At 39.3% G+C, this 20,150-nt stretch overlaps 1 protein-coding gene across 2 annotated transcripts in view; it reads right to left on the reverse strand.

Moving 5' to 3' along the window:
• The window catches only part of EPHA3 (EPH receptor A3), a 177,048-nt gene that overhangs the window by 61,266 nt on the left and 95,632 nt on the right, over window positions 1-20,150 (reverse strand). For both annotated transcript variants that reach the window (XM_036389286.2, XM_036389285.2), the window contains exons 4-5: window positions 1,307-1,462; window positions 485-820 (exon numbers count right to left, since the gene is read on the reverse strand). In XM_036389286.2, coding sequence (XP_036245179.1) covers window positions 485-820; window positions 1,307-1,462 — 492 coding nt within the window. The remainder of the gene's footprint in view (window positions 1-484; window positions 821-1,306; window positions 1,463-20,150) is intronic.

Here is a 20,150-nt window from a genome sequence, read left to right on the forward strand (position 1 = left end):
CAGAGAAAAAGGAAAACAATATATCTCATTTGCGCCTCTTGTGTTTTGCTACTTTGGAAAGTGGTTTGGAGATGGTTTATCCAACAGGTGGTTGTTTGACTGATTTCATGTGAATTGTTTTCACTTAATGACCAATCACTGTCCAGCTGTGTCAGGACTCTGGAAGGAGTCATGAGTGTTTCATGAGTATTTTGTTAAGCCTCCTGTAAGTATCCTTTCTCTATTCTTTAGTGTAGTTTTAGTATAGCATAATATAATATAATATAGTATAGTATACTATACTATAGTGTAATATGGTATAGTATAATATAAGCCTTCTAAGAACATGGAGCCAGATTCATCTTTCCTCCCCATGACAGGGGACCCTGAAAATACCACATGGAGTCAGATTCATCACTCCTTCCTTCAGCTGGGAATGCCACAAACACAATAGGTGCACAAACCCCAGCAGCTTCAAAGGAAAGACAAGCAGAGGGAGACTCACCAGCCTGGTTGGTGGTGATGCTGACAGCAGCAAACTGCCTGGAGAGAGTGCTCAGGTCGGAGACGCCGTTGAGCGCGTCGATCTCGAAGGTGTAGTTGGTGTGTGCCAGCAGGTCCACCACGGTGACGGTGGTGTTGGTGAGGCCGCTCTGGCGCGGCAGGAAGCGCACGTTGTCGCTGCAGGGCTCGCACAGCCGGCCGCCCCCCGAGCACTTCTTGCAGACAATGTTGAAGGTGACGTCCTTCCTGCCCCCCGTGTCCAGGGGCCAGCTCCAGTCCAGGATGACGGAGGTCTCGTTGATGTTAGAGATGACGTTTCTCGGGGCAGAGGGTGGTCCTGGGAAAGGGAAAGCAGGGAGTGAGATTTTCTCCCTAAGGGTGCTCCAAAATGGGAGTAACGAGGGCACAGAAATATAAAAGTAAAAAAAAAAATTAATAACCAAACTCTTCTGGTTATTTCCTGTGGAGACTCCTGCAATATTTCACTAGATTACAGACCTAGGCTAACAAGAACCATGTTTTCTTATAAATAGAGACTTCCCTCAGGGTGCAGTTCAGAATTGAGGGCTGAGTACTGGTAGCAATAAAAAAATCCTACTTCTCTTTCTCAAGTCTGACAGGGTACAAGAAGGAGAAAATGAAATAAGAAAAGACACAAACCCAGCCCACCAATTTCCAGCAGCCTGTCCAACACTCAAGAAGACACGAGAGGGAGTGGATGGCTGACTGCAGTGGGACATGAGAGGAAGCAAGCAGGTGAGCTGTTGTGGAGGGACAGATGGAGCAGCGAGAATGACAGCCCCGAGCAGAATGAGCTACTCACTGGTGCAAGCCATGGATGGAGGGTCTTTCTCAGAGCGAAAGTAATTCTTTTCACACCTGCAGTTCAGAGATGCATCTTCGTAGGTGGAGCTGTGAGGGGGGCATTTGGCACACTTCACATTGCCAGCAGAGGCTTTGTAGAACCCAGCTCGACAGGCTGCAAAGTAACAGGGACAGAGTTTTAAATTCCATGGGCATCTTGATTCTAACATGTGACTACTGCCCTGGAACCTACCCATATGTGGATCACAGTTTGCAGACATTTACGGTCTAAAATTACAGATTTTTCTCATAATCAGAGCTGACAGAAATAAAACGTCTTGGTAGAATGGAGTTCATGCATCAGCTTGGATTTGCATTTAATTTTCCCTGGAAAACAAAACTGTGTATTCAACCACTAAGAAGAAACATTTTCTATGCTTCATTTTGAGAACTTCACTCCTTTTCCTTCTCTTCTGCTTAATATACCAAAACTTTGGCCCTACCCTGCATAAGAAACTAACTTTATCCTCTCTCTGCTGCTAACATTTTCTTATAAGGGCACTCTGATTGTAAACTACGTCTCTTCAGTTCATCAGGTCAGGAACAAGCAAGCCAAAACCAAGAAAATAACCTGAACAGAGAAAGATCTTTTCCATTTTTGAATGATCATGTCAATGAGCTGTTTCTGACACTATCAGGAACTTGCATGACCTGTATAAGAAAGATTTTTTTTGGGTTAGCAGAAGGCAGCCTGAGGAGGGAAAAAGCTCTGAACAGATATCCCAGCAGCTTTCAAAGTGATAGAGGAGGGAGGTTATTTTCTATCACCAAAACCTAAATAAAGACCTGGGCAAGGCAGATTTGTTGGTTAGCTCCTGATGCTGAACACCTGAGTGAAATGCTCTGGTCAATGGTGAGAGAACAACTACCCTGCTCTTCTCTGAAACATCTCAAAAAGAGACAGCCTCCTCCAACAAGGGACAGCAGGAGGAGCACGAAGGGTTTCACAGGGAACTGCCAATCTCAGCCACCCTCCAGCTCTTCCCAACCTTGGCAAATGGAAGTGCTTGGCTGCAGCTGCTCCCTCCAACTTCCAGGCTGCAGCAAAGCAGCTGCCAAAGACAGCTCCTGCTCCAAGTTCTCTCCTGCAAGCCCTGAGGAAACATCCCAGAGTCTGAGCCTCTGAGTCACGGCCCCAGCAGACAATCTGTTACAGCAGAATTGTAAAAATTGCTAAAGAATAGCAGAACTGCTAAAAGTGACCTTGTGTGAGCAGCACGGACCTGCCCGACCTGGCACAGCCCATCCAGCTTGCACTTCTCCTCAAAGGCTGCCAGGTGGTTTGGGGATTCTCATTTAATTGGAGGAAATAAAGGAAACCTAAGTCCTTCTTACACCCCTTCACTAGGAGGAAATGCAGCAGGAAACAACTGGATTTGTTTGCTTTTTTTTTTTTTGTGTAGCTGTTATTTTTGCAGCCTTTCACGACTCAAATGCCATTCCCTACCATGTGCTGCCCCATGAGGCACCTGGAGCAAGCCCCTCTGGCTGACAGAGGAACCTCCAGTGACTTTACTGCTTCTGTTCCCAGCCCTGAGACAGCAAGCCAGGCAGAAAAGAGGCCAATCCCCTTCTTACCAGCAGTAATAACTAAGCGAACACAATAAGGAATAAATATCACACTTCAGCTCCCTCATTAATACAGATAACTTCCACCAAAACTTCTCATGGAAACTTGCTACCAGATACTAAACTCCAATGGTTTTGCTTAACCAGCTTGAAGGGACACTTTTATATTTACAAGACAATGATGTATTTATGATTCTATACAGTAGAAATTTATAATAAATACATATGCTAGTTTAATGCAATGACAAAAAAGAAAGACCTTACCACCAATATTTTAATAAAAGCAATGAATTTAACATCAGTAAACAAGCTTGTGTTAGAAGTAGACAGATTTAGAGGGGTGAAGAAGAGAAACTGCTCCATTAATCAATGTCTCTTTCTTCCCTCAGGTGAAAACTCATGGATCTCATTTAAGAAAAGGTGGTGATGGTCAGTGGGGGGGTGAGCCAGTCAGATTCCTGCTGTCCCAATGTGCCCTAGCAAGGGCATCCCAATCTCATGTCTTCCCCCCAGGCTGTCTTGCACTTTCTGTCTTTGTCTATCAGACCAATTTCAGATTACTCACAACTGCAGCCCAAAGGAGAAAAAAAAAAGCATTTACACTTGAAACTGAAGCTCAGAACTGGAGGTGCCAATGAAAAATATTGTCAATGTACTTACTATAATTATTCCTTTCCTAATCACTTTTTTTAAATTTTGATATATGAGAGAAAAAATAAAGTTCCTTCAAAAGGCATTAATTTCTCTGTCAGACAAATTGGATTACATGTACTGATAAAAGAAGCTTTGGCTTTTTGAGGCAACTATCATGGCTTTGGTTTCAATTAGGTTGAACAAAATCATAGGAATTAGCATAGGAATTCTTCACAGAATCTCTAATTTTAGCATAGAAACCAGCTGTGAACAGCAGTTGCTTTTACTCAACAATTTTTTGCAAAAACTAAGAATTTTTTCTTTTCCTGACAATGGGGAACAATGCAGGAGAAAGTAGATGCAATGGGCCAGGAAGAAAAAAACTGTTAGCACACTAAGAGTCAAGGAAACTTTGTGAGCTTCTACATATGTGATATAAACAGAACAGCAAGGCTGGCTGTTTTGCTTTTTTAGGAAGATCTCCTCAAGCCTGTTGGCTCTGGTGACTCCTGTGATAACTCCCAACTGCAGCATTCTAAAACTGCATTTATTCTGATTTCAGTCTTTTTTGTTTGGGTGTGGTGCCAGGATGACTTTATTGAGTCATCTGTTAAGTCAGAATTTCAGGACTCTGGTTGTCCTTGCTACTGTGTGAAAATGAACTTCCTTGAGCTCTAACTGATGAGTCTGTCTCAGAAACAGAGAGCAGGGAAAGTTAATTCACTGAGAGGAAAACAAATGCATGCAACAATCTCTGGTAGCTACTGATTAAAGGAATGTGGTTGTCTTTTCTACAGCAAAGTGAATTTTGCCTCAGCCCGACTAATCTGCTTGGGATGAAAACATGCTCCTAATTAAGGGTTAAATTATTAATTTAAACTGGAATTAATTTTAAATTAAAACATAAATCTGTTAGCAAATAGGAGCATTTTAGCATTCAGGTCCTGCAGCCCCCTGCACACAGAGCAATCTCAGCAATTCCCAGCTGTAAACACCAAGGAACAAGTGGAGCCTGCACTGGGGATATCCCAGCCCCAGCACTCCAGGCTTGACAGGGCCCATCTCCTGCACAAGGTCAGGGAAACTTCATTTAGAAACTGCCTGGCACTGCCCAGCCCTGCAGGAGATCTGCTTTTTGTGCTTTTTAGGCAGGGCTGGAGCACCACAACGGGCTGGAAGTGGATTACACATCCATGGCATGGCTGACCAGCACCCACCCATTGAACCTTTCCTCTCTTTGTTCCTCTGCTCCTCATTAAAACAGCCCAGGGGTGAAATGTCACTGAGGCTTTAAGGCACAGCATTTACCAAGAAGGGAATTCAACTACAAACCTGTGCAGCTCACAGATAACACATCCTCAGAGTGTGCACTAACGAGACAAATGAGAGCAACTCAGGACAAACCTCCCGTGCCAGGACAGGGAAGCATTCCCCATGGAAGTGGCCACTCTTAGAGGGGCTTTGCAAACTATTCCCACTGTCACCTGAGCAGCAGCAGGTGAGTTAATTGAACTAATCAGTATTTTATTTCTCATATCAGAACCCATTTTTCACTTCCAGGATTTTGAGAAAATCCTCCAGTCCCTGCAGGGACATAGATTTGCTTGTGTTTTAACAGGTACAAATTCCTGAAGCTGGACCTGGTCATCACAGGATGACCTTTGGCTGGGCAGGTGTGTTGGGAAGGGAATCACAGAATCAATTAGGTTGGAAAAGACCTCTGAGAGCATCAAGTCCAATTTATCACTTCCCATCACCATGTCAATGAGACCATGGCACTGGGTTAAATGCTACTGTCTTTCCTTAAAATGCTACTGTCTCATCCCAATGCCCACACACAGCCTTAACTCTTTGAACTGTTCTACAGTTCCTTTTGAAAGTGTTAAACAGCTTTTCCCTTTTGTTTCCACAATGGCACTCCATTCACCAGCAAATTTTATAAAGTAGATTTCCTTCAAAACCCCTCAGAGCAATGAAACCACCTTCAGCAGCTCTGGTTGTTTATCACTATTTGAAAAGCCATAAATTCTATAGCATTCTTATGTCTGTAGCATCCTCTATCTCTTCTGAGCCTCTCTGTAACTTCTTGAACACCAACTCAGCCCAAAAAGACTTCTAAAAATTAGACTGTATTTTTGATTCATATTTCCACTGAACTTCATGCACACTTTTTGTCATCAGACCTGAATAAAGAGACACCACTTAAGTAAGCAGCTCTCAAACTAAGGGCTATTGCTATACATGCAGAACAGGCTTTCTCTGTGATGGGCTATTCTGCTGGCACTTGAGGGAAGAGAAAAATAAGATTGAGAAAGGCTCTCATGAGGGATAAAATCTCTTCTTGTGATTGGACCCCATTACCACTACTGTAAAAATATCCCCAGAAAGAGGTAAGGATATTGACTTTCTCTCCTTGCCTGTAGGATTCCATTCTGTCTGTTGAAGAAATTAAAATTCACAAATGATCTTAGTATTTGTATTCTTGCATCATCCATGAGATATGCATGGAGCAAGTATTCAGTGCAATGTGACACTGAAATGTCTCTAGGAAAACACTCCTCAGAATTAGCACTTTTCATTTTTTACACCTGAAAGCTGCTGCTAGCACAAAAAAAAAAAAAATCAGTAGCATTTAATCTTCCTCATGAGTAAATTTCTGCCTTTTTCCTCCCTGCTTCATATTTTATAGTGATCTGTGACCTTAACATATTTTAATCAGATGCTTCTTAAATTGGCTTTACTCCCAGGTCAAGCCATTGAGCAGAAACAATTCCTGTTCCTTTGTTTAATAACTATTACTGGCAGACATATTAATTATATGTACATAAGAGATAGCGCTGTCCTGAGGGAACAACACTGCACCTTTCAACCACAAAAAACCCAAAGTCTGTAATAGCTGCACATTGTGCCTTGCAGGGCTTTTGTGTCTCTTTTTGTGCAGTGCATTTCAGCCAGGATTGCTGCCAGCAGCTTTGTTTACAGTGCAATGTCAAAGATTGCAGACCTAAAACAGACCTAAAACCTCTTTACAGCAAAGAGGTTCTCACTTGTGGGCAAGCAAGCACCTGGTCTCAAAATGTGTCAGGCATTGTGGCTTGTCTGCAGTCAGTTTTGGGGGAAAGAAATCTTAGTGGATCACTTAAACAGGTATTTAAACCTTTTAAACAGGTATCACTTAAACAGGTATTCCTTAAACAGGAATTTAATAAACCCATGTTTATAAACTGTCATATAAATTATTTCACCCTCCCACCTACAACTCAAGTACTATTCCAGAAACCTGGAAATATAGGGTTAGAGATATGTGTTAATTTATTTTTTAACAAAGATAGTTATGTTAAGCATCATTGTACTACCCTTCATGTAGACTATCCAGTATTTGGGGTTTTTTTGCAAATTATTGGTCACAATGCATTCTCTTCCAGTTTAGGTAGTTGATGTGAAGTACAAAAATTCATCTTTCCTTCAATTTACCTTCAAATTTGTTACTTTTTTCACCAAATCAATGTCCCCTTGGTTTTTATTACATGACAGGAAGACCAGCTGCTCTTGATGTGTCCTCTCAAAGACATTCCTCATCTTACAAAGATCTATCATGAGCTTATCTTCTCTGTGATGAACAAACTTTTCCATCAGCTTTTACAGGAATATCTTCTGATCCCTTGATCATACCCATCTGTTTCTACACTGTCATTTATACAGTGGAAAATGTTCTTATTTTTCCCATGACATGTCTGATGAAACCAATTGATTTATATATTGGACCACAGATTATATCTTGCTCTCAAACACATTTGGGCCTTTGCTTTGTTTTGGGTTTTGTTTTTTATTTTGAGCAATCCATGGAACATCTCTCCCAGTCAATGCACAGATCCCAGATCAAGACAGTAATTCAGACATATAAAAGGTATAAATTTTCTCTCAGGGATGGAGGGAAGACAATGATGCATTTACTGAGGCTGAATATTCTTTTGCAATTTCCCACCTCTGTTAGCACATTCAGGAATCTTTTGCTGTCCCTGGGAGAAAATTAATGCAGAATAGGCTCCAAACCCAGTGTCACCTTCTCATCAAAATGCTGCCTGGTGGCCTGTGTGATGTTTCAGAGAACTCAGCCCAGCTCCCTGATGGCACAGGTCCACTACTGCAATTTGCATGAATTAGTACTTTTGTTAGGAGTCTCAGCAGAGCTGTCAAATTAATTGGAAAAGAAATTTAACAAACGCCTTTTCCCTCAGAGATTTGCTCTCAGGTCAGGGTTGAGGCACATTGCTCGAGCAGTGTGGGGGAAGCTTGTGTTCTTCACACCCTTGCCGAACTTATTTTGTTGGTAAAAAAGAGAGGACTTGGGTTTCTTGAGCTGTTAATTCGTTACCTGTCATAAGCAGCCCACTGACATAAAAAAGACAATCTATTCCTAATGCTGCTTTTGGCTGGGGTAGGAGTAATTTTTTTTCATAGTAGCTGCTATGAGGCTGTGTTCTGCATTTGTACTGAAAACACTGTTGATAGTTCAAGCAAGTTTTTATTTTTTACTGCTGAGCAGCACTCACACAGTGTCAAGGTCTTTTCTGAGTGGGCTGGGGGTGCACAGGGATTTGGGAGGGGACACATCTGGGACAGCTGACCCAGTTTGGCCAAAGGGATGTTCCATCCCACCTTTCCTGGGGATGGCTGAACACCTGCCTGCTGATGGAGAGTGGGGAATCAATTCCTTGTTTTGATTTCCTTGTATGTAGCATTTGTTTTCCCTATTAAACTGTCCTCTCAACTCACAAGTTTCCTCACTTTACTCCTTTGATTCCCTCCCACATCCCATGAGGGGAGAGGGAGTGAGTGGCTTAGTTGTCAGCTGGGCTTAAACATGACAATTTCACAACACTAATATACTAGATGCTGATAAAATAAAAATAGAATGGCTCAGTTAATGGCCAGTGACTAGAATGTCTGTACATTCATTTCCCACAAATTCTCATACCTCAAAGTTAGTTCTTTTTTCCCAATTTCACCACACTTTTGAATTCAGCCACTGGAGGCAAGACATGGCCAGAGGCACATAAAGTTTAGGAAGCAAACACTGGAGATACTTTACTGTCCTCCCTTCTAAAACACAACCAACCAACCAAAAAAAACCCAAACCAAAACCAAAATTCACATTTTTAAGCACTCACATGAACATGAGCTGAAAAGCTAAAATTGAAGCTGAAATTGTGTCTGTGCCTTACTCAGAGCTACTTTCACTGCCAACCACTGACTTATTACTTCTTGAATTCACTGAGAGCTGGTTTTGGGAAAGGGAAGCTCTTAAGAAGAGAAATGCTGCTGCAATGGCAGGCACTTATAGCTGTAGGAAAAAATCCCTAAGGTTTAAGCCACTGTCATTAAATCTGGGATATAATTTAGGGTATCAAAAATAGCTGTAATTTGTAGCAATGTACAGAAAACAGCCATTGCTTTGCTAGTGATGCTGTTAATGCCACTTAATGGCTGCATCTATATTTTAGCCACACTTTTAAAGCAAAATCCCATTTCTCCCCCTCTTGTATTATGATTCACAACATAAAGTGTGCCCAGACCACACAATTACATATATTCCAGGTATACTGGAAGAGGTTCTCCCTGCTACAGGAAGCCTGTAGGACCTGATAGAGATTTTCTGAAGTGAAAATTAAATGCTTAAAAATTGTCATGCTATGGGCACAGAATCCTTAATTCCAATTGCTGAATGCTCCTATTTGGCCACACTCCTTGCTAATGTAGACTTAAGCCATGAGCACCAGCCTTCAAATATCTCTGTGCTGTCAGAATCTGGCAAAAGGAGGATGATTTTATCTAAAGCCATTAAACATAAAAATAGATATTGTCATGTGCAGAGAGGTTTCTAAAGAAAAAGCTTTAAACAGAAGACCCAAAACATTACAGCTTCATCATTGTCAGAACATCCTCCTCTCTTTGTGTTTCTTTTTCATCTACTGTATTTTCATCCTTCCGGCAGAAAGCCTGAAAATTAAACAGTTCCAGCCCCTGGGGACATCTGTGAGCTGACAATCTTCTCACAGCTGAAAAGAAAGGCTTTTGCAAAACTATCTGAACACTCAAGTGCATTTCTGCATCGTGTGCCTTAGCTTTTGCCTCTTCTTCCCTGGTATTTTTCCTTTTAAAAAGAAATTTCTTAATTACCTAACATGCATTTTGTCTGCATGTGTTAAAAAAGTCTGGATTTGCAGGGTAAGCAATTATCTGCTGAACAAAAATCCAATTAAATGTAATTTTTTTTTAAATCCCACAGTTCAGCACTTTTATTCACTTGCCTGCTACCTGTGTGAATCCAAGGGGGGCAGAATCTCAGCTGTTTAGAAAACAAAGAATCTGATGTATTGCATTTTACAGGGTATTTGCTACAGAATGAAATCCTTCCTTACAACCAGCAACAGAAACAAGAACTCAATATTCTCCAACAGCATCCACTTCTCAATGCAGGAAATTCATCAGAAGGAACAGGAAACTAAGTTTGCATTGTTCTGCTCAGTACTTTTTCTAACAACTAGTAATGTGTGCTGATATCCAATGCCACATGTTCAATTAACAGTTTGCAATTCCACTGGACTTTATGGGGAAAAGAATCACAAAACAGAATTACAATGCCTTTCATGACTCTGCATTGTTTTATAAGAACGGTTTTACTATATAGACACCATGCCATTCTCTGAGAGAAGGAACAATATTGCTAACACCATGGATTTAACTACAACATTGGTTTTATATTAATTTTTTTTCCCACTTCTTACCTTAACAGTCAAAAGCAGAAACCAAGGAGGCTGAAAGGACCTCAAAACCAAAACCCTCAAAAGATGGAAGCATCTAGGGAATCCACCATGAGATTTGACATTTTGTATCTATCAGGATCAACTGATGCAGGATAGGGTGGGTTTTTTTCCCTACTAGGAATATTCTCAACTACTCCCATTAGAATTCTTTGGAGTTTACTAAGAGGTAATGGGGAAGTCAAATTCCATCTGGTTACTTTGCTTAGCAAAGCTCTGATCACAGGTCTGTGTCCAAAATTTCTATTTTATTTTTTCTGAACAAATCTCAAGACAACAAAAAAGTTTTCTTTTTTGTAGGCTGAGCTTCAAGAACAAGAAAGAATCCAGAAAAAAGAATTCTGTACACATTAAACTGGTACAAATGGTACAAAACAGCACATAAACTCAAACAATTTTAAGCAATCAAGTCAAGAAAATCTGTTCTTGAAAAATAAAGTTACAACAGAAATAATTACCTACTTACTGATGTAACTTTGACTGGGACAACTGGTTTCCAGCATACACGTCATTGAGACCTTTTTTTCACTAAATACTACATTTTAAAAGCCAATACAGAGAGCAGAACAGAAAAAAGGTTTGTCCTTGACTAAGCAGCTACACATCTCACATTCACTACTAACCAGGTGCATTTCTGAGAGCCCAGGGCTGATGGGTGAATCTCTACACCTGACACAAAAGCTTTGCAGACTGGTAAGATCCCACATAAGCTTTCCAGTCACAACTGGAGCTCCCAGCCTTGTGCTGGGACAAAATGAGTACCACAGGCAGGCAAGGATTCAGCTTGGGATAACCTTGGACTAGAAGATAACCCTGGACTAGAAGATAAACCTAGAAGAAGTTCCTTAAACTGTGTTTTTCTGCAAAGCCATGGTTCAGCAGCTCATGAGCCCTCATTTCCCTACCAAACCCACAGAATAAGGGTGTGTGTCAGCTGTGAGCATCCCATGGAAAGTTCTTCTTCTATAAAAGGCTCTGTGCTTCAGACAGGAATCCAGTTAAAGTGTAGTAGTAATAATGTCCATGTAAGTCACTAAAGCATTTCTACTTTTTTTTTTCCTTCCTCCTCTCCTTGCTGCCTGTCCTGTGTGTCAGATTAGAAATATACAACAAGTGATTATGATAGGCGAATATAACTGTATTTTGAAGGTGCTGTCAAAATGCATTAGCAAAATGTCCTATTATAGCCCAAGCAATCTGAAATGATCTCCCACTAACACAAATGCCATCAGTGCTGTGTTCTGCTGCCCTGACACCACAAAGTGAGGCTGTGACAGCTTCCCACAGTTACAAACCTGGCCCTGCAGACCCAGCACTTCACATCTCCACCTGGTGCCAAGGACATGGCACACGCAGCCCTTCCCTTTGTCTTGCTCCCCCCTTATAAATTAATTTATAATTATAAATTAATTATTAATTATAATCTGTGCAGTGGCCCTCCCTCAGCAGTGCTAAAAAAATCCTGAATACCCCTGTCTGGGCAAGGCATGGCCAGAGTGCAAGGGCCAGGGAGCTTCCTCCAGCACCATCACCATTTTCTCTGCTGCTCTGTGCCCCTTGGGACAGGAATTCTGAGCTGCTGTGTTCAGGCCCAGCTGTGAATGGGACAATTATTTGCACTTTCTAACTGTTCCCTAACAATGAAAACTTTCCTCCTGCTTTAGGATTTGCTTTTAAAGAACATTTTGCTCTTTTTCCACTTCTTCTCTTGGCTGCAGTGAAGACTGGGTTAAAAGTGTGCGCAGCAAGCATTTATTTGGAAGAGGCAAGCAGCAAGCAAGCTTGTTATTCTTGATGAATAATGTAACTTAAGAGCTGTAATGCTCACAATTGATTTAACAGCTGCCAACAGCCCCAGTTTAGAAAAGAGTGAGGCAATGCTTGTAAATTTGGCTTGAATCAGATTATTCCTCCCTGTTACCCTGCAAGTGGGAAATATTTCTGCCGTGCTTGCTTGGTGGCACCCTCCTCATGCTCTATCTGTTGGGCAATTTTTAATGACAATAAGTAATATTTCTTCCCATACTATATATAACTTGTAAACCTTCCATCAGAACTCTTTGCATGTAACATAAGCCACATCCAAAAATCCAGTGAAGTCTTCACACAGTGAACATTTTATAGATCATTTCCCCTACTACATTTTGATAACACAAAACAATTGTGTTATCAAACAATTGGCCTTTCAAACAAACAATTTGGCCTTTCTCTAGTTCCAAGAGTATTTTACTAAGACAAAATGAGAAGTTCAGCAGTTGTTCAAAACTCTAGTTTTAGTGTAAATTTAGCATCTTGCAGTACAGAGGAGAAAGAAGGAAGATTTTCAGGGAGATTGAAAGAACTTAATATGAAAATAACAGAATTTTATTGTTTCAGTCAATCCCTGACATGAACTGAAATGTTTTGTTCTCCAAATCTCTTTTGACTTTATGGCATTTCACTAACATGAAGTTTATCTAATTTCCAAATATTTGTTCTCGTATCACACTGACATTGGAATATTTTAGAAATAACAGTGCAGTTAATAAACATTAATTATTTAAATAAGAGTAAAAAATTATGGATGGCTCATCACTCACCACTATTCCAGCTCTGTCTCAATATCCCATACCTGAGGCAAGAATCCTCAAATATTCAGTTACTGATGAACAACATCTGACAGGTACAGTAAATTCTAAACTCAGTAGATGATTACAGGCATGAAGAAAGAGTAATTCCCAGAGGTACAGAGGGACACATGGAGCGCTTCCTCTGCACCCTCCAATTCTCTCACTCTGAATGTCTGAATCTGCAGGAGGCACAATAATTATATAAATTCACCTTCCACATTAAGCTGCTTGGCAGCCCAGAGCAGAAATTCCAGACTTGTGGCTTTTAGGATGATTTATACCTGTCAGTCTTTGTAGACCTGCAGTATTGCCAGCTCTGAAAAGAAAGTTGGTTTTACAGACATGACTTCTTAAAGAACTGAAACTTCTGTCAGCATTTCCTTCAACCCTCTTGAAAATATCAGGTTTTTATATCACATTATAAAATCCTAGATTGGCATATAACACTGAAAATCTCTTCCTGCCCCCTGCTCCATGCACTCTCCAAAGCCTCCAGTAAAATATGGATATTTTTTACCTCATTCTTATCACAGTAATTTCTGCATCATTTACATCTGTGGTACAACAAAATCAGAAGAGGAGTTAGAGCTCATCCAGTAATAAAGGACAGTGTTCTATTAAAAAAACCCAAACTTCTTTCAATTTAAAAAACCTCCTTTCTTCTAAAACTCCTGGTTTACAAAGGGATCACCTCACAAGGTTTAGGCAATGATCCCAAGCTTCTGCATCTATATCACAAAACCTCCAAAGCAGCAGAGAAAGGAAAAAATCTCTCAGAAATTAGGAATGCTTATCCATGGTAGATTCCTTGTGTATAGCTAATAATCAACCATTTTAAGGAAGCTGTAATGGCAGCAATCACCAAATAAACCCAACCCATTTTCCCCTTGCATCTGAAACATGTGGGAAAGGATACAGTGGAGTTCCTTCTCCATTTTTTTTTCTACCCTTTGACTTCTTCAGGTGTTTTTACAGGGAAATTTCTCTGAAAAAAGGTATAAAACAGAAACTCATGGCCCTTCCAAGGGCTACTTTTGATTAGGTAATTTCTGCCCCAGAAAAGTTTTGTACAACCAAATAATTTGAAAATTAAGCCTGTAAACAAATACCAAATTGAATTAACTACAGGGCGATCAACAGAGGGAAGGAAATATTTAAGGATATAAAGGAAAGAGTAGAAAACAATCATGAAACAACAATAGGAGGAGAGTCTAAAATTTTTTAATTTGCATTTTGTCATCTAATTTATTTTCTTTTCAAATAAGTCTACTACCTCAACATTCATTTGCACTAAGATGCCACAGTCCAAATAAAAAGTAGAAGCTGTATGCAATACCTAAGTGATGTCCCTCCCAATATAGAGGAAAAAATGACTATGTTATTTTCACAGCCAAACATTCCAGCCTACTAAAATAACTCAGTTTCGTAAGTGCTCCTGAAACAGTTCCAACTCAGACAGGAGCAGAGTTGGCCTGGATGAGCAGTTCAGAATCCATGTGATTATTCAGTCCTCATTTTTGCTAAATTTAATCTTGGCTCTTTGGGGATGGACTCCCAGAGGTGAGGCAGAAAAGGGCCACTTAAACCCTGCCAAGTTCAGTGGGGAAAAACTTGGACTGACAGCCTGGTTATCTAATTGTCAGCAGCAGGCAGCAGCAGTTTTAAGTAGCAAATTAATATGTTTGGGGGTTATGCAAAACAAGAATAATTTACAACAAATTGGTATCAGGAGCAGTTCTAATCAGCCACAATCTGAAAATCCTGAATTCCCATTAAAATAAATTGGAATTACATTTGCTTCTACTTAGCCTGCTTTTGACTGCAGGAATTTTGAGTGGTGAAAAGAGATTAGTAGGGGCTTGGCTTTATCTGTAGACTTTATCTATCTAATTATATATTTGAGACTGGTAAAATTAGTATACAGAATAATGGAAAAAGTTACTAAAAAGTTGCTGCACAGGCCATTTTTCTTGCCCACATATGGAAAACAGGATTCAAATCTGACTCCAAGAGATCCTCAGCTACTGAAGCAGTAACTCAGTTCAGGGGTAAAGAGAACAGAAAATATTAAAGAATAAGTGGGGGAAATAAAATCTACTCTGGAACATTTAAAGGGTTGTTTGCAGGGGTGAAAGAGAGCATGATCAAATTATAAATGAGAAAAAAATAACCAGGCAGCATGAGAAAAGTAGTTAAAGTTGATCTTGCCTCTGGGGAGAGAGTGGGAGTCCCCTCCAGATCCCCCACTGCCCACTCCAGTAGCTCTGCAGTAAGGTCCTTCCTTAAGGGCCACCTCAAGGGCCAGGAGCTTCTTGGATGGGCCTTTAAAACCCATTAAAAATATTTTGAATTATTAAATAGTCACAAATAGAAAAGCAGACCACAGACAACAAGCACCTGGGATTCTTCACTGTCAGAAAGAGAACACAGGACTACAAAACCACTTGTCCCCATCCTACCCCTGGCAGGATCCTCCATCTGTAGGAGTCCATTTCACAGAACTACACCAACATAACTAGGCAAGGTCTATTTTTATCTTTCAGCAAAAAAATCTCTGTGCACCGATATTTTTCTTAGCTATACCTTCACAATTTAACCTGGAGCTCTGTATTTTTATAGTTGGCAATAAGAAAAAATCACCTCCCCCCCCTTTGCAGCAACTCAAAAGATTACTTCAAATGCACACATAAGAAGAAACTTTTTGAGGTTCTTCTTTGTTTGTTTTTTGGAGGCTTGCACATCTCTAGCTTAGCAGTCATTTCTATCAGCTTATATTAAATAGCTGCTTCATCAATTTCAGTTAAAACCAAATTAGCCTGAAATCAAGCCAGGATCTATACAAGACTAGCAGAAACTTAAATAAATCAATATCAAACAACAACCTCATCTGAAGCTAGACAGCTTTCTGATGTGCTGAACAAGAATATAAGCACTGAATCCAAGCAAGAGTTTCTTAAATCAGAATAATGTCCCCATATGTGTTTGCAATTATCTAATAAAGCTGTTCTCACTGACTGGGATAGCAGCAGAGCTAAGAGAAAAGCTGACACGAGCCAACAGGATTTCCTGATAAACACAGATAAAAATCTGTATTGCAAAATGACTGATTCTGGCATTTCTAACATTTCTGGGGGAAAATCCCAATACACCCTGGAGAGAGGCCAAAACCATACAAACCCTACAGAAGTACTTTGATTACTTAGCTTCTAAATTTTAGGACAGCATTGTTGAGTCCCATCTTGTCCCATTTTTCCATTCTCATTGTCTTTCCACAAAAGTCCCAGGAGTTCTCTACCTTTTCACTTTGCTTTCTTAGCTGAGCATTGAGTGCTCTTCTCCCATGACAGTTTTCCCATATTTGGTCTCTCCTAGCTGGGCACCTTAGCAGAATAAACCACACCAAAAAAATCACATTTGTGTTCTCATTATGCTCTTCTTTTCCTTTTACCTGTGCAATTATATTTCCAAAACAAATTTCTGTAATTTCCTAAAGACTTATTAACCATATTTATATATGGTGTATATAGATATATATATATATATATATGTATGTATGTATATATATGTGTATGTATATATATGTGTGTATATATATGAAGAAATATATAAAAATAATAAATTAATGCACTAATTAAAAAAGTATAATTTAAATGTATAAAATTGTATAATTAAAATTTATAAAAACTAATAAATTAATGCATTAATTCTTATTATTTGTGGGAGTTTATTTGGGAGAAAAACACACATATTCCATTATTTACTGTTTTATAATCTTAAAACAATGAGAAAGTTAACACAATCTTTTCCAGCATTAGTCTGTGGACTTCCTTTAGCTATCTGCTGTTTAATTAAGCTAAAGAAGCAATGAAATCCTTTCATTATCTTTACCACTAATTTTCTGCCTCCAAGATTAAGACCCAGCACAGAAGAAAGACACTAACAGCATTCTTTGGTGTATTTTGCTGTTGAACTTTGGGATTTGTAATGGATGAGAAAATTTTAAAAAAATAATTTAAAAAAGAGAGGGACAAGAGAGATAAAGATGATCAGTTATAACAAAATTATAAATTGATTCATGAAACAGAAATAGTGAAGCTACGACCAGAACACCTTACATTCCAAACTTAAAAAAAATACCATTGACATAGGGAGAAGATGGTGACATTTCTGGTTTTGAAATGTTTCAGTTGAAGATTAGTTTTATTAATTGGTTTATTAATTGGTTTTTATACATTTCTCCATATATATACACACAAATATACATATCTATATATATATAGATATGTATATGGTTAATAAGTCTTTAGGAAATCACAGAAATTGTTGTTAGAAATGTCCAATCTTTCATCCAGTGGGAGAATTTGGTCCACCTACCTGATGGTGAAGTGCATGTGCACAGTGTTTATATTAAAAATGCCACCAACTCTGTCCAGAACAGCCTCCAGAAAATGCCACAAAATGCTGTACCTGTGTAGAAAGTCTCAATTTTTTAAAAGTGGTCTCAACAGCTACCCAGAGGAAAAACACTGCTGAAATTCAGCATTATTTGTAAGACCCTAAGAAGTGTTCATAAAAAAAGTGAGGCAAGTGCAAGAGAAAAATGCCTGTAGTCAAGAAATTAAAGCTAACATCTTAAAAGATGAAAAGGAAACTACTAAAAACAAATAGTGTAATGATTTGGCAAAGGAGATTCTGAGATCATTTCAAGCAGAGGACTCAGGGTTGCCTGTGACAAAGAACCACTGTGGCAAACCAGCAGCACTGTCATGCAATAACACAAACTGAAGTGCAAAATTACTCCAGAAGCTCTTTTTAAGCCTTTAATATCTCTGAATCTCACTTTCAACCCTCGCCACGACGTGAATTTATTACAAACAAAGAAGCACAAAGGCTTTGCTGCCTGTCAGCCATGGGTGTGAGCAGCAAGCAGTGAGCCATGGTGAGGACCCACATCTTGAGCGCATGTGTTCTGGGACCTGGGAGGCTCCTCTGGCAAACTGGGATTTAAATGGCTCAAACAGCTTTGTTCTCACCAGCTAAAACTCAAGTGTCTTGGCAGAGTGGCTGAGAAATGCTGCTGCAGCACTTCCCTACTCTAATCCTGGCAAGAGCTGCTGTTGTTGTTGTTAATCTTCTGCTTTCCTAAGGACTAAATTCATTATTATTTTAAATAGACGTGGCAGATGCTGAACTGGTGCTATTCATGCATCCACACAGAGATAAGGGGCCCTCCTTTTGCCCCAGTGATGCAACTCCACTGACAGTTAATGTCCTTTAATTATGTCCTTTAATCCTAACATTGTCATAAATAAGATACTTTAGATCCTTGTAAAAAAATAAAATTAATGTGTAGAAAAAAAGAGAGAAATATTTTAAAGGTGGATTTCAGATTGACCAATGCTTTATCTACAATTCACTATTCTTATTTTCAGAGAGGACAGCGAGATGCTTCAGTCTTAACTACCAATATTAAATGAGAGGAAAACAAGCAAAAAAAAAAAGTAACAAGAACAAAATAAGTAAATGCTGTGAAAGAGTCAGTGAATTACAGCAGAAGTATTTTATCTGGCTGTGAGCAGTTAGGAGAAATTCTCTCCCTTCCTCTGATCATTTATTTTGTATGTGTTTGGTTATCTTAAAGAAAGCTGTCAAGGTAGCAGCACAGGCAACCCCAAACCCTTTATTTAGAGCTATATCACAGACAATCCAATCTTTACCAGTTAAATACCTTCCTTTTAATTAGCCACTCTCAGCAAAGACAGAGAAAATGAATATCCTTTTTGATGCAGTAATTACTTATTACATAGCAACTCTACTTTAGAAAGAGGCTGCTATGATGACACTACTAAATTAGATTTGCTTTTAAACCAATAATGTATAAGAACGTTGTGTCTAATTCTTATAAACAGGAGAAGAAACAGTGTCAGAGCAAAGTAAAAAAGATAAAACCTCAACTATTCCCCAAGGAGAGAAGGCAATCTTCAGTGATTAAATAAAAACCAATTATTAGAAAGCAGAAGATGCAATTCCCATTTTAAATATAAAGTGTTAAAAACCCTTTTTCCTATGAAATTATTCAGTGTGGGTTTTTTGTGATACTAAAAAATGTTCCAAAAATTTGAGGTGTTTTACTTTTTAGGCATGGGAAAAGGAAAATTTTATTGTACTCACACCATAGTTAGATGAAACCTTTAGAAACAGGGAGTCTGGAAGTTGTATTTTGTGCCTCTATAAAGGGAATATTGGGCAAATATTCCACAATGGGAAGGGAGGTTTTTTACATTTATGAAGCGTTAGCAGGGACCTGCTGGCAATTCAGATAAACAGCCATTTTGGCACTCTGATATACTGATACCTTCCAATAATTAGTGTTTTTTCTCCTAAGTAGCATCTCCTGTGACTGTTTTTTCACTCTCTTTATGGCTTTTGGGTTGATGAAGCCCCTATTTGATGAGTATCTGGCCGAAATACTCTTTTGATATTTCTTTTTTCCAGTGTCACCTTTCCCAAACTTTGACCACCATTCTGAGTTCCACCCTCCCACGCTGAGCATTATTTTAATCTAAGATCAAAGGCTTCACAGGCACAGTACTGGCCTCTGGCTTTCAAAAAGCTGCTTACATGTACCAGGCAAGAGATGTTTTGAAGGGAGACACTCACTTGCATGCAGCAGTAATTGAGTTGCTGCCTATTACTGTCCAGCCTGCACAAAAATTCAGTGTGAGTGACCAGCAAGACAGGAATGCAGCTCAACTTGCTGTGTGTCATTTAACCACTCTTATATCTCAAATATAAGTCATATATCCATTTAAAAAATTACCAAAACCAAAAAAAACCTTTTTGAATTGCAAAATTTAGTTTAAAAGTGAAGGTGAGTTGGTGCCTACATGCTCAGCATGCATTGGAGGAACATCTCATGGTGAAACCCTGCATTTCCAAAAAGCACATATGCTTAGGTTTTCTTCTTCTTTGCATCAGAGGTTATGATAAATATAAGGGTTAAAACTACACAGGGAAGTAGCTCTTTTTATGGGATTTCTTGTGGCAAAGAAATTAACACTACTTGGAGTGCTGACTGCTGCTATAGGACAACCAGAGTAATTAAAACAGGAAAAAAAAAAAAGGAAAATTTCTCAAGGCTTTCCTTCATATAGCTCATTAACTCAAG

Source organism: Molothrus ater, chromosome 2 (assembly GCF_012460135.2).
Source record: "Molothrus ater isolate BHLD 08-10-18 breed brown headed cowbird chromosome 2, BPBGC_Mater_1.1, whole genome shotgun sequence".
In the NCBI taxonomy this organism is placed as follows: Eukaryota; Metazoa; Chordata; class Aves; order Passeriformes; family Icteridae; genus Molothrus; species Molothrus ater.